The 15438-nt window shown below is 45.2% G+C and overlaps 1 protein-coding gene across 1 annotated transcript in view; it reads left to right on the top strand.

The window, feature by feature from the left end:
• The window catches only part of LOC126996143 (dual serine/threonine and tyrosine protein kinase-like), a 37438-nt gene that overhangs the window by 13745 nt on the left and 8255 nt on the right, over positions 1-15438 (top strand). Inside the window, exons 3-7 of the mRNA XM_050856362.1 lie at positions 305-493; positions 7349-7610; positions 14186-14358; positions 14846-15077; positions 15185-15429. Of these exons, the coding sequence (XP_050712319.1) occupies positions 305-493; positions 7349-7610; positions 14186-14358; positions 14846-15077; positions 15185-15429 (1101 nt within the window). The remainder of the gene's footprint in view (positions 1-304; positions 494-7348; positions 7611-14185; positions 14359-14845; positions 15078-15184; positions 15430-15438) is intronic.

Raw genomic sequence — 15438 nt, 5'->3', positions numbered from 1 at the left:
CCTCAGTCAAGGGGTTAACTGGTTTTATATAGAGTTATCGTTATCATGGTTAATTACTGGTAAAAACGGTAAACGGTAAAAACGATGCTCTGAGTACAATAATCTGGCAACAGCGCAGCGAGTAGCGGGCTTTTTATTTTTATTTTTTTTTATTATTGTTCCCTTTTTTTGTGTGCCCTTGAGCTGTCTCCTTTGTTTATAAAAAAAAAAAAGCGTTGAATTGGACCACCATTAGCCTCCCTATCCAACAAGTTAGCATGAACGGCCCATACTCACCCCTTCCTCCTGCTCCCCCGCTGTCCAGGACCCCGTGGTGGGCAGCGCCGTGTTGGAGGTGGGCCTCAACCACCCGCTGCTGAGGGAGGGTGTGCAGGTGGTTGTGGCGCCCTCCGACACACCAGGGTGCTCGCCGCTCGCCTTCCTCGCCCCGCTGCTGCCGGAGGTGCTGCCCATCGTAGTGTACGCCATCTCCAGGGACAACCTCTCCGACCAGGTGAGTGGGATGTGCAGGTGTGTATGTGTGTGGGGGGTGGGTGGGGGGGGCAGGTAGAGGGCGACAGGTGTGGAACATGGAGGTATACAGGTGTGGTATTGGGGTACAGGTGAGGAGGAGAGAGGTGTGTGAGAGAAAGAAAGAAGAGAAAAGGAGTGAGAGAGGAAAACGAGGATAGGGGGAAGAGAGGGAAGAGAACAGGTGGAGACTGGGAAGAAAGGGAAGGGGTGGAGGGGAAGAGAAGGAAAGTGGGGGGAGAGAGAGAGAGAGAGGAAAAAGGGAACTGAAGAGCTGAAGAGAGAACGAAAGAGGGATGGGAGGAAAGAAAGGTTGGTTAGAAGTGGAGGGAGGGAAAGGGTGGAAGGTGGAGGGAACTGGAGGATTGTGGAAGGAAAGGGAAGGGGAACTGAAGAGGTGGAGGGAAGAACAGGAAGGGAACTGAAGAGGAGAGATGGAGAGAAAAAAAAAGAAAAAATAAGAGATGGTAGAGAAGAAAGGGATGAGGAGGCAAGTGAAGGGGAGGAAAGAGACGAAGGGAAAGGGAAGGGAAATGAATAGGAGAGATGGGGGAAGGGAGAGAAGGGAAATGTGAGGGATAGTAGAGGAGAAAGCGAAGGGAAAGGAAGAGAAGAAGGGAAAGGGAAGGGAAATGAATAGGAGACATGGGGGGAAGGGAGAGAAGGGAAAGGAAATGGAGGAGAAAGGAAAGAGACGAAGGGAAATGAATAGGAGAGATGGGTGAAGGGAGAGAAGGGAAATATGAGGGTTAGCAGAGAAGGAAGATAAGGGATAGGAAATGGAAGAGAAAGGAGAGTAGGAAAAAGTGGAGGAATAGAAGGAGGAAATAAGTGGAAGACGTGAGGATGCACAACACTCCTCCTCCTCTTCCTCTTCTTCCTCCTCCTCCTCCTCTACCAATATCGCAGAAAATAAGGAGAGAAAAATAAGTTGCCTCCGAGACTTGTTTTTCCTTCCTCTTCCTCCTCCGTACGTTTATTTTCTTGTTTTCTTTCTTTTTTTCTTATTTACTTGTTGCTTTTTTTTGTTGTTTATTCATTCGGTCATCTGGAAACGCGCTTAGACGAGAGAGAGAGAGAGAGAGAGAGAGAGAGAGAGAGAGAGAGAGAGAGAGAGAGAGAGAGAGATTCATTACATCATATCACGCTCATGACCATCTGTAAAAAGAGGGAGGAGGAGGAGGAGGAGGGGACAAGGATAGGAAGGAGGAGGAGAAGGAGAAGAAGAAGAAAAAGATCGCAGAAGAGGAAATGGAGAAGTATCAGACGTAGGGATGAGAAAGAGGAAGAAGAGGAAAGAAATAACGAGAGAAGGAGAAGGAGATAATATAGAAAGAGGTGTTATGAGGGACAGGAAGAAAGATAGGGTAAAGAAATAGACGGAAAAGAAGACAGAGAAGGTGGAAGATAAGTGGGTGAGGAGGAGAAGGTGGAGGAGAAAAAGAACACAGAAGAGGAGATGGGAAAGAATTAGAAGATATTAGAAGGAGGAAGAAGAGGAAAGAATAAGGAGATTGAGAAGAATTAGAAGAAATGAGAAAGAGGAAGAAGAGGAAAGATATAATGAAAGAAGGAGGAGGAGGAGAAAAATAACGAAGAGGAGGAGATGAAGAAGAATTAGAAGAGATGATTAAGAGGAAGAAGAGGAAAGAAGCAATGAAAGAAGAAGGAGGAGGAAAAGGAAAGAAAAAAAAGAGGTGTTATGTAGGAAAGGAAGAATATGAGGAAAGGAAATAAACCGTAGGAAGGAAGAGGAGGAGGAGGAGAACGACATCTGAGTGGAGGGACTAACCACCACCACCGCCTTTCTCCACCTCACTTAGCTCTCATCAGCTGATCCTCCTGTCAGCTGATTTACTCTCTCTCTCTCTCTCTCTCTCTCTGGGGGGAGAAAAAAATGTTGTAGGCCCTTGGTGGCTGTTACCTGGCTTCTCAAAACACACACACACACACACACACACACACACACACACACACTCGCTGACATGACCTCACAAGCACATTTTCTGCAATTACATAAGCCGATAAAGAGAGAGAGAGAGAGAGAGAGAGAGAGAGAGAGAGAGAGAGAGAGAGAGAGAGAGAGAGAGAGAGAGAGAGAGAGAGAGAGAGAGAGAGAGAGAGAGAGAGAGAGAGAGAGAGATTGTATATCCGTTCTTGTTCTTTGATTTCTTTGTTTACTTCTCTTGTTGATTTTTTTTTTTTTTTATACTATTCGCTTTTTTCCTTTCCTTCCTCCTCTTCGCATTTATATTTGCTTTTTTCTGTTCCTTTTTTTTTCCTCCTGTTTAATGCATCACACCTTCTTATTCCTGATCTTTCTTGTTTTTCTTTATTTTTCCCATTTTCTTGTATTTTCTCTATTTTCCTTTTTCTTTTCCTTTATTCTCGTATTTGTTTTTCTTCGGTTTCTCCCTTGTATCCTGTTTATATCTTTTCCTATTTCTCTTTTCCTTCATTCTCGTATTTCTTTTCCTGTCTCTGCTTTCTATATATCTTTTCGTATTTCTCTTTTCCTTCATTCTCACATTTCTTTTCCTGCCTCTGCTTCCTATTATGTTTCTTTACTCTCCTGTTGTCTCGTATGTCTTTCCCTTCTATTGTCTCATGCTTCTGTCATTTCCTCTTTCTCTTTATCATTTTATTCCCAGTTTTCTTCTCGTATTTCTTTACCTGTCTCTGTTTCCTCTCGTTCATTTCTCCTCCTCTACCTTATTCCTCATTTGACACACTATTTGTCATGTTAGAAGGGAAGGTGGTGTGTGAGAGGAGAGGGAGGGGAAGGAGGAAGGGGAGGAAGGAAGGAGGGAAGAGGAGGAGCAGGGAGTGAGAAGAAAGGAAATGAACTTACTCTCTAGGGCTTCACGCTTAGACAGAGAGAGAGAGAGAGAGAGAGAGAGAGAGAGAGAGAGAGAGAGAGAGAGAGAGAGAGAGAGAGAGATTCAAGCTTTTCTTTGTCCTTATTTATGAGATTGTAGTTCCTTTTATATATTCATTTGTTTGTTTTTATTTATTTATTGTGTAATCTGATCCTTTGTGTGTCCATGGTTATGTTAGGTGTGTGTGTACCGGGCACGTGTGTGTGTGTGTGTGTGTGTGTGTGTGTGTGTGTGTGTGTGTGTGTGAAGAAGTCACTGAGGACAAGGGAAGGAGTTGAAAGGAAGAGAAGGCGAAGAGGAAGGAATGAGGAACAGAAGGGAGAAGGGAAGGAGAAAGGAAAAGGAAGATAATGTAGAGAGGGAAGAGGAGGGGGAGGGAAAAGTGTGAGGTAAGGAAAGTGAAGAAAGGAAGTAAGACGAACAGAAGAGGGAAATAAAAGAAAACAAAAGGTGTGAAGAGGAGTAGAGAGAAAGAGAAAGAGGAGAAGGTTCACAGGGTAGGAGAAGAGGAGGTAAGAAGAGAAGGGAAGCTAAAGGGATAGAGATAGGGATAAGGGGAGGGGAATGGGAGGGAGGAGAGGAGAGGAAGGGAGATTAAACGTGTCCCTTGCTCAAGCGGCCTGACTGACGTGGATGACTCATAACTGATGACTGGGAGGTGTTTTTCTCTCTCTCTCTCTCTCTCTCTCTCTCTCTCTCTCTCTCTCTCTCTCTCTCTCTCTCTCTCTCTATCTATCTATCTATCTATCTATCTATCTGTTTCTCCAAGTCACGCAGGTCATCAGTATCTTGAGTCACGGTTCATCTCCTTTCCGTCGGATGCTGCGTCTTAAGAGTCCACGTGAAAGAGAGAGAGAGAGAGAGAGAGAGAGAGAGAGAGAGAGAGAGAGAGAGAGAGAGAGAGAGAGAGAGAGAGAGAGAGAGAGAGAGAAAGGAGGTGGGTGGAAGGGAGGGGTGGAGGAGGATAAATGGGTGTTGGTGGTGTTGCGTGGAAGTGGTGATAGTGATGTTTATTGATGTTGGTGGTGGTGGTGTTGAAGCATCTCTGGGTTACTGTGTTTCCTTATCTATCAATCTACCTATATACCTCTTGATAGCCAGCCGGAACAGTTGCACGCCACACCTCTACCTAATCCTTATCTATATATTATCATTAGTGATTCAGACGCATTCAGCAAGGGATCGTTTACACTGTGTCCTAATGCCGTTGACTGTATTGCGTGTGTTGCTTTTTTTGGGGGGAGGAGAGTGTGTGTGTGTGGGGGTATAGTACAGGTATTTGGGGGCACAGGTAAGTGTATAGGTGTTTTGGATAGGACAGGACAGGTGTTTGAGGGGCACAGGTAAGAGTACAGGTGTTTTGGATAGTACAGTACAGGTGTTTGAGGGGCACAGGTAAGATTATAGGTGTTTAGGATAGTACAGGACAGTTGTGGGAGTACAGGTAAGGTTATAGGTGTTTAGGATAGGACAGGACAGGTGTGGGAGTACAGGTGTTTAGGGGTACAGGTAAGGATATAGGGTGTTTAGGATAGGACAGGACAGGTTTGGGGGTACAGGTAATGGTATAGGTGTTTTGGATAGGACAGTACAGGTGTTAGTATGAGTATATATGAGTGTTGCTTAACCGAGGTTCGTGGGCAGGCAGGCGTGAGGTAAGGCCGCGGAGATTTAGGTAACAGTATGTCAAGCCGTGTTAGTGAGGGAAGCAAGGCCATGCATAGAAGCCGTAGGATACCTTGAACCCGCCGAGGGAAACAAGGAACAACTTGAACCCTTGACAACGGAGAAATATGAACTGGCTAACTCTTATGGAGGTGGAAAAGGGAGCCGATTTGACCCCTATCCGAGAAAAAAAAAAAAGGATAAACGGACACACTTATAGAAAAAGACGGGAACTCTTCGTTGAGATAGAAAAAAAAAAAGGTAATTGGAGTAACACATAACTGAAAGATTATAGAGGTAAAATAGTAAAAAAAAAAGTTAGATTTTAGACTATTAGAGAGGAAGAGAATAACTTAGAGAGAAAATAATAAATTGAATCCTTAAAAACAAAGGAAATGCCAGTTTGAATGTTGTGGTGAGAGAGAGAGAGAGAGAGAGAGAGAGAGAGAGAGAGAGAGAGAGAGAGAGAGAGAGAGAGAATTGAATTACGTATTCCTAACAATCCTTGCATCTTTGTGTTTTCTTCGTCTGCGTCGTTCTTCTGAGTTCCCTTTATCTTGGTGTTCACGCTCTTTCTTCTCGACCAAGGACGTGCGTGCATGCGTGCGTTCACCTGTTGCTAAGTTGACGAAGGTGATGGAGAACTTGCGGCCAGAAGGGGAAGAGAATGTAAAGACGGAAGAGGAGGGGAAGAGAAAAGTGGGAAGGAATGTGAAGAAGGGAAGAGAGAGAGAGAGAGAGAGAGAGAGAGAGAGAGAGAGAGAGAGAGAGAGAGAGAGAGAGAGAGAGAGAGAGAGAGAGAGAGAGAGAGAGAGAGAGATATGCGAGGACGAAGGGAGCGAAGTTAACTTTACTCATAAAAAAAAGAAGATAGTGAGAGAAATACGTGAAAAAAGGAGAAAATGTGTGTGTGTGTGTGTGTGTGTGTGTTGCCAGAAAGGAGATCTCGGACCGAAAAAAAAATATGAATATGAAAAAAAGGTTATAAAAAATGTATCCAAGCGTCAACATGTCAATATATCCCTCCCCCCTCTTCCTCCCCCTCCCCCGCCCCCTCCCCAAGCAAAGGTTCATCCTCGGCCTTGGGATTTAATCGTTTTCATCCTCCGATTCTCTTCGTTATTCCTGTGTTGTGGTGTCGCGATGTTGTGGCGTGCTTTCTCTCTCTCTCTCTCTCTCTCTCTCTCTCTCTCGGAAAAAGCGGTGAGTAATGGGTCAGTGTGGAAGGAGTCATGTTTCTTTTTCTTTCTTTCTTTCTTTCTTTCTTTTTCTCTTTTCTGTCAAGTTTTTTTTTTCAAGTTTTTTAATCCACGCATTTTTTTTTTTCTAAATTTTTTACGGTGCATTTTTTTTTTTTTATAAGGACGAACTTTCTCTGCGAAGTTTATTTTATTCTTATTTATTTATACATTGTTATTTTTATTTCATTATGTTTTATGTATTTATTTTATTTTTTATTTTTTTATTATTATTTATTATTATTTTTTATTTATTTATTTATTTATTTATTTATTTATTTATTTATTTATTTATTTATTTATTTATTTATTTTTTTTGCCTCGGCGTGCCAGTCAGAGAGTAACATGGGATCGGATCGTCTCGGGGCTCGGGCTGATTGGATCCGACACCCGATACCGCTTCGCCTCGCTCATATTCACACACTTTTCACGCGGTTTGGGTTGGCCGATGTTTTTCTTTCTATTTATAGTTTCTCCTGTTTTGCGTCGTAGTTCTTTTAAAGTCTCAATTTCGGGATCGTTTTAATATAATGTTTGTTTTTCATTTGGTCCACCTTATATCGTGTTATTATGTGATCTTATGACGTAGATAATGTGCATATTCGTAAGATATAACATGTTGAAATCCCTTATGCACGCTATGACTACTAAATCGGGCATAAGAACGCATGTCAACTTTTTATTTTAGGGCCATTTTTCAACCAACCACTCATTTACCTTGCCCTTGAAAACCCTCTCTTTTTCGTCCCTCCTTCACGGTTTCCTCTTCTTTGCCTCATCTTCCTTAGTGTTAGATACTGAGGAGGTTACAGTCAATCCTCTCCGTCCTCTTCCTTGACGTTTAAATCCTCTCTTCCTTTCTTTCTCTCCCTCATCTGTGTGTAACATATTTCCCTCATCATCCTAAGTGTTGTAGGAGATATTGAGGAGGTTACAGTCAATCCTCTCCGTTATCTTCCTAGACGTTTAAATCCTCTCTTCCTTTCTCTCCCTCATCTGTACGCAACAAATTTTTATCTCTGACCCCCACCCCCCCACCCCCCTTCTCTGCGGCAGGAGGTGTCTGAGCTGCGGGAGCTGAGGCAGGCGCACCCCAGCCTCCCCGTGCTGTTCATCCGCGTCCCTCCGCTGCCGGAAACCTTCAGCGATGACCTTCCAGAGTCTGAGCAGCACGACATCCTGTGCAAGCTGCAGGTCCTCTCCCCGCCCGCCCACCCAGACACCCAGCCCCCCACGCCCCCAGCTCCCACCCCCGCCACGCGCCCACACGGCCCCCTGGTCCCCCCACAGCTGCACCGCGTCCTGTGTGACACTCTGGGTACGTGTTCTGCTAACTGTTCTTGTCTTGACTTAGTTTGAAGTGTTTCCCTCACGACCCTTTTTTTAAGCCTTGGTCAGAAGTGGGTTCTCAAACCATTTACTCGGCTGCACCGCGTCCTCTGTGACACTCCTGAGTACGTGTTCTTCACTGGTCTTGTAATGTCAGTCTGGGTGGGGCCCGACCCTCCTCACAAGGCTGCTGCGTCACCTCCAGTGCATCACTCTTCCTCATTATTATGTCATCTACGTCTTAGTTGAAATTGTGTGTCGAATATTCAGTATACATTGGGTAAGATTGGGCAGCGCTATGGCCAGACCCCGAGCGGTCCCTCTCCAAACTGACTTCATAGCCGAGTCGGAGTATAGCTCTTTAGATGTTTTTTCCCTCTCACGACCCATGCTAACGCCTCGGGCCGTTTATTTCTCTCATGACCTGGCTATTTTTGAAACATTTCCCTCACTGTCCAGTTTTAAGCCTCGGTCAGTGTTCTCTCAGGCTGTTAACTTCTCTCACCATCCGCCTTGCCTGTTGTTGGTCATTGGTCTGTCTGTCCTTTATGCGCCAAGATCCAGATGACACAGTTTCTCACGCTCGCTCAGCACTCGCCTCTTTAGCTGACATCACCTTGGTCCTCGCTGGTGTTATGTACGCTGACCTCACTATATGTTTTCTCTCTCTCTCTCTCTCTCTCTCTCTCTCTCTCTCTCTCTCTCTCTCTCTCTCTCTCTCTCTCTCTCTCTCTCTTGTCATCCGGTAGTTAATGACGGCTGGTCGCGGAAGACAGACAGACAGGAAGCTAGACAGGCACACAGATGGATAAACAGACACGTAGACAGAGAACAGAAACAGACAGAGGCAAAGACAAATAGACGGGCAAGCTGGTAGGCAGAAGAGACTGGCAGACAGACAAACAAAGGCACAGACATAGACAGACAGAAAGGTAGGCAGAAAAGACAAGAAGAGTGTATCAAGACAGCTCTCCACCCGAAATTGACCTCTCTTTTGGCCACTCTTTACGTGTGTCCATTATGGGAGCGGTGAGTAGCGGGTTTTTTTTTTTTTTTTCTGTACTCTGTTTGTTGCCCTTGAGCCGTCTGCTTTGCTGTAAAAAAATACAATAATGCAGGAAAACAGACACGGACAGACAAAGACAGTTAGGCAGTTGTCTGTTATGGGAGCGGTAAGTAGCGGGCTTTTTTTTTTTTTTTTTTTTTTTTTTTGCCCTTGAGCCGTCTCCTTTGCTGTAATAAAAAAAAAGGCATGCAGGAAAACGGACACAGACAGACAGACAAAGACAGTTAGGCAGAACATAAACACAAACACAGACACATAAAAGAGACAGATACAGGGAAAACAGACACCCATAAAAACAAACAAATGAACGCACACACACTTTTTTTTGCCCTTCATTTTTTTTTAAGAAGAATCATGTTGCGGCCATAATAACCTTGAGTGCGTCTCCTTAACCGTACGGGACAACGACAGACAGACAGACAGATCATGATACCTACCACGCCATTTGTGACTCACGCTTGCAACGGTAGATCACCCCCCACTCTCTCTCTCTCTCTCTCTCTCTCTCTCTCTCTCTCTTTCTCTCTCGACTTCTCTCTTTATCTATCTATCTATCACAAAACTGAATCCCTTATAATGAGGTTCATAAGCTTTTTTTCGTAGTAATAGTGGTGGTAGTAGTAGTAGTAGTAGTCGTGGTAATAGTAGTAAGAGTTGTAGTAGTAGTAGTAGTAGGAGGAGGAGGAGGAGGAGGAGAATAATAATAAGAGGAGGAGGAGGAGAAGATGAAGTTGTAGTGAGTGATGGAGAAGATAGAGAAGGCCTGGAAGATGATGTAGGGGAGAATCGAGTAGTAAGAACAGAAGGAGCAGAAACAAGAGGAGGAGGAGGAGGAGTTGGTGTGGACGTGAGAGGAGGAAGCAGTTTGGTATTAGTATGCTACTTGACAATCTCTGTGTGTGTGGAGAGAGAGAGAGAGAGAGAGAGAGAGAGAGAGAGAGAGAGAGAGAGAGAGAGAGAGAGAGAGAGAGAGAGAGAGGCTGACGTTCTTGATATTTTTTCATCATCACCATTATAATCATCTTTGTCATCGTCTCTCTGGGCAATAACAAGGTCGGGGAGTTCACCTGAAAAGAGAGAGAGAGAGAGAGAGAGAGAGAGAGAGAGAGAGAGAGAGAGAGAGACCTTTCATTTTAGATCAGTTCTGTTACATTCTGCTTGTCTTTTCTTCTTTGATTTCGCTGGAGTCCGGGTTAGCAGGTGATAATCAAAACAGCATGTGGGTAGTTTTAAGCCACTCCGCGATGACTGGAAATGGCGAACGGGACTCGAACTCGCGTCCTCCAGTACAGAGCACCCGCACGTTGACCACTCAGCCACCGCCTTCCTTACACTACATAGAATTATACTTAATGATGCTTTTTAATATTCTCCGTAGATTAAAGAAAAAAAACAGGCATTGTGCATTGTAATTTTTTTTCCTTTTTTTTTTTTAGTTCTATATATTTTTCTTTATGCGTGACGATTTTATTTATTTTTTTTTTTTTTACAGCAAAGGAGACAGTTCAAGGGCTTAAAAAAAAACAATAATGCATTTAAAGTCACCTCTATCTATAAATCTATCTACTAATCTATCTCTATATCTGTCTGACCTTCGCGGGGTAAGCCGATCACTCAGCACACGAAGATCACAGATGCAGAGACAGACAGGCAGACGTGGTGCATTGAAAGTTGAGGAAGGGGGATTTGTGGTTTACCTCCCCATCACTCCCCTCCTCCTCTCCCTCCCCTACCCCTCCCTCAACCACCTGTCTCGCCCCCTCCCCATCCTCCATCCCTACCCAGCCATTCCTCTCCCCTCTTCTTCCTCACCCTCCTCCCCTACCCCTCCCTCAATCACCTGTCTCGCCCCCTCCCCATCCTCCATCCCTACCCAGCCATTCCTCTCCCCTCTTCTTCCTCACCCTCCTCCCCTACCCCTCCCTCAATCACCTGTCTCGCCCCCTCCCCATCCTCCATCCCTACCCAGCCCTTCCTCTCCCCTCTTCTTCCTCTTCCTCCTCCCCTACCCCTCCCTCAATCACCTGTCTCGCCCCCTCCCCATCCTCCATCCCTACCCACCCCTTCCTCTCCCCTCTTCTTCCTCTTCCTCCTCCCCTACCCCTCCCTCAACCACCTGTCTCACCCCCTCCCCATCTTCCATCCCTACCCAGCCCTTCCTCTCCCCTCTTTTCTTCTTCCTCATCCTTCTCCCTTACCCCATCTCCACACCACCGTTGCCAGATTGTCGTACTCAGAGCATAGTATTTACCGGTTTCTGACGCCTAACTATTGCCAAGAAACATCAGGAATTCACTATTTTAACGATAATTAAAAGTGAATCTCCTTATTGGGGTCCACGAGGCAGTTTTTGGATCGGAAGTCGGTAAATAGCTATAAGAGGAATATGCGATAATGTAAGACAATCTGGCAACGTTGCTTTACACCCTCGTAGCGTTACCAGACTATCGTACTCAGAACATCGTACATTTTCGTGTTTCCGACCCGTAACAATTAAAGAAAAACATCGAAAATTAACCATTTGAACACTAATTGCTCCCCTCTTCTTCATTCTTCTCCCTTACCCCATCTCCACCACCCTCGCAGCGTTCCCAGATTATCGTACTCAGAACTTCGTATTTTTTTCCTGTTTCTGACCCGTAACAATTGCAGAAAAACATCGAGTATTGACCATTTGAACACTAATTGTATATGTGTCTCGTTATCAGTGTAGGTGCGATAGTTTTGTGGCCTCAAGCAGACGAAAAAAATATGCCTAGTACGACAATCTGAACATCTGGTAACGTTGCGCCCTCGTCCCACCTCCCTACCTCTGTCACGTGTCTTCATGTTATTTCACTTTCAAAACAGATCGATATGTCATGTACCACTCACCTACTACGTTACCTGTCTACCTAACCTGCTTACCCACCTACCTACCTATATACCTGGTTAATTATCCCCGCCCCTACCTGCCTTCCCTCCTAGTACGACAGTCTGGTAACGCTCTGCACCTTCGTCTCCCTTCCCCACCGCTATCACGTGCCTATATGCAAAGTGGAACATGAATGGAATAGAATAATGTAGTGGTGGAATATGAAGAAAATAATGCAAAAGTGGAATGTGAAAGTGAATCAGAGTGGAAAAGAATGATATGATGGAGAAGTGGAACATGAAACGTGAATGAAAATGGAACATGAAAAGTGAATGAAATAACGTAAAAGTGGAGCGCAGTGCAGCAGGCCTAGGCGGTAATCAGTCACTGCGTAGTATAAGAACTGACGCTAAAGACGCCTCGCTCTAGCACCCCGACGCCTAATCTCCAGTGATCCGCCTCAGCCCACGCCGGGAGCTTGTTTATCATTCTGTAACAATAACATCGTCGGTTTAATGTAGCCCTGCGTTCTACTTTACGTGTGTCGCAGTGGCTAGGTAAAGGTAACGTTGGGGTTATACGGTATACATCTGCGCGTTGCCTTAGTGCTCGTTTTCGTAGCATTGGGGGACTGAACCTGTGAATAAAAAAATACTTCCGTGCTGTCTCATTTGTAACTACGGCTGTGTATGACGGAACAAGGCTGAGATAGAGAGGTAGATAGATAGATTGAGAGAAAGAGAAATGTTATAAGAGTGCGAGAGATGTAGTTGGAGTCACTAGCGCCCATGGTTGTGTAGTCGGGAGTCGGTAAAAATATCCCTATATCCGACACCACACCCCTTCTATCGTCATAAGTTTATTGTCACCTTGTGTTCTACTTACTAAACCTCTAACTGGGTAGTTCTCAGAGCCTGGTGATAGTTTGACAAGGGTTCTAACAAAAGAAAACGAAAACACTAGTAGAGATATTTTCCCTACCAACCTCTGGCACCTCTCTCTCGAATGTATATAACCACCATTACTCTCCAATTCATTCAGAGATACGCCAGTCCTCGTCGACAGACCGACTTGGTCGGCTAGATTTCGATCGCCGATAGAGTCAGTCTGTCGGCTCCCTGCTACGGGCCGCCTATGGCAAAGGCCCGTGCTCCCTCTTGGAAGAGGTAGATGTTTAAATGGCAGTAATCTCGAATTTGCTGCGGAGGTATTTGTTAGGCGAGTGTTCTGAGGCGCTTCGTCCGGTCCTGTTCCCTCCCCGCCTCGAACGGTAATCTACACCACTTTTTTGTTACCGGGCAGCCACCTGCTTTTCACCTGGTTAGTTAATCAAGGCCACCTGGGTATACCTGACGCCCCTCCTTCCTCACCCCCCACTTCCTATGTTCCTCGCTTTCTTCCCTTCCTCTTCCTCCATATCCTTACTCTCCATGTTGCCAGGGCATGGATTAGGAGGAGAACTACGCTTTTAATTGTTGATCGCTTATATGCATAATTGAAAAAATTGCTCCCCCCCCCCATTCTCTATCTATTCTTTGATGCATAATCGTAGTGGTGCAAATTATTCGACACAGCTACATAATTCATGGTTATCTAACGTGAATGAGGCGTTCATTAACCATAGCATGTTTAAGCTCTATTTAAGAGGCTTAGTGATGGTCTACCTATAAACAATTAGGAGGGAGTGTAAGAAGAATTAATACGGCAGACGACTGACGCAGCATTGTTATGGCGTATTATAGCGAGAATACACAGAAGGGAAAGTGAACAGGCTGGAGTATCAAGGTGAGGGATGAGGATGAGGGAGGAATGAAAGGAAAACTTGCCTCATCAGTTATTCTCACAGATGACTCGATGTAACCTTGACAGTGGATCGGGCTGCCTCTGTGTGTGTGTGTGTTCCTTTCCTCTCATTCCTTCTTTCGTTCCTTTGCTCTTTTCCTTTCCTCCTTTTCTTTCCCCATCACTATTTCCCTCCTTCCTCTCATTCCTTCTTTCTACCTCTAAAGTGTGTGTGTGTGTGTGTGTGTGTGTTCCTTTCCTCTCATTCCTTCTTTCGTTCCTTTGTTCTTTTCCTTTCCTCCTTTTCTTCTCCCCATCCCTATCCCATCACTATTTCCCTCCCCTTCCCTCTTTCCTTCTTTCTACCTCTTAAGTGTGTGTGTAAGCTTCAAGTTCAGTTTATATAGCTAAAGCATACATGAAAACAAACTCTCCCAAATGAGTTTTACAAATAATGATACCAATGTGAAAAAAAAGATCACACATACACACACACAACTCCTGGATATGAGGGGGGGGGGGGGGATATTATAAGATGGGTATTTTAAGTTGCAAGGGGAAGATAAACTCAACCAACTCAGTAACTTGACTCACTGACTCGACCCACTAACTCATCCCCTACTAACTCAACCCACACTAACTCAACCCCCACTGACTCATCCCACTAACTGAGCCCCCTCTAACTCAACCCTCCCTGACTCATCCCACGAACTCAGCCCCCTCTAACTCAACCCCCACTAACTCAACCCCCAATGACTCAATCCTCACTAACTCGACCCCAATAACTTTTCTGTGTATAATCCTTGAGTTGCTTCCATTGTCATAAAAAAACAAATAAATAAATGAAAAATACTCTCGGCAGGGTTTCTGACGAGGACGCCGGTGCCCAAGAAGATGCGTTGGCGGCTGGTGGAGCAGAGTTACCACGTGGACAGCGAGTTGGTGGAGAGCTTTGACTCCTTCAGCAGCATCGTGCCTTACATGAGGATGGTCCTGCAGTCACACCTCATCCAGGCAGCAACCATACTCAACCAGGTAAAGAAAGCTTGGTGAAAGGTCTCGGATCAGGTGTGCAGGAAACTTGTACATACAGCCAGGTAAAGCTTAGTAAAGGATTTTGGGTCTGCTGTTCAGGATGCTTATACATACATGCAACCAGGTAAATCTCAGTCAGGTGTGGGGGGAACTTACCTACATATAACTACAGACATACATATATAAAACATACATACATACATACATGCAACAGGTAATGCTGAGTGAAGGGTTGTGGGTCAGTTGTGAGGGAAATTAATTATAATCATCATCAGCCTCTCCCTTGTGTTACTGTTGTCAGTGGAAACGAATAAGTTATTTGTTTGCACAGGTCTGGACGCTTCATTCATTTATGCATTCTCATTGTAATTTATATGTTTTCTTTTAATGTAATTTTTTTTTCTTTCTATATTGTCAGTATTGTATTTGAGAAGACCCCTACATTAAATCCCTTCCCTTTAGCACTCAGTTACATCTCCTCTTCCAGGCCCATAACAGGTGCATGAGAAAGTTTATCCTGTATGCATTCGACATGGCCAGAGAGATTCAGATCACCCCGAGAAGGATCAGCTACGCGCGGGAGAAGGAGGCCGAGCTGTACGAGAGCCTAATGGACATTGCCTCCCGGAAACAGGATGAGATACGGACCGTCATTGCCGAGACTGTAGCCAAGCTGAAGGAGGAATTGCTGGACAAGGCTGCCACTTATGAGTTCAAAGGTATTGGGTTTTGAATGTTTTATTAGGGAGGTTCTGACAGCTGAGAAGTACAGTCATTCCTTGATTTATGTTGGGATTGTGCTATAATAAAGTCCATCTTCCCCCAGATGTGGAGGTGCTGCCACAGGGGGAGCAGCCACAGGTGAGTGGTCGAGAGGTTCGGCAGTGCACCAGTCAGATCCAGGAGCTCGTCATCAGCTCCCTAAATGCTGAGGTTGGGCGGCACCTGGTTGATCGTGTGGATGTGATGCGGGAGTCCTACTTGGGGACGCTGCAGCGTTGTCTGGAGAGTCTGGAGAAGGACTGCCGGGCCTGCGGGGAGGACCCACACATTGGTGATGCCCTCAAGCAGGTGCGTGGG

Source organism: Eriocheir sinensis, chromosome 9, assembly GCF_024679095.1.
Source record: "Eriocheir sinensis breed Jianghai 21 chromosome 9, ASM2467909v1, whole genome shotgun sequence".
NCBI lineage: Eukaryota > Metazoa > Arthropoda > Malacostraca > Decapoda > Varunidae > Eriocheir > Eriocheir sinensis.
The sequence above is the reverse complement of the archived record's forward strand: the minus strand, read 5'-3'. Positions and strand labels throughout refer to the sequence as shown.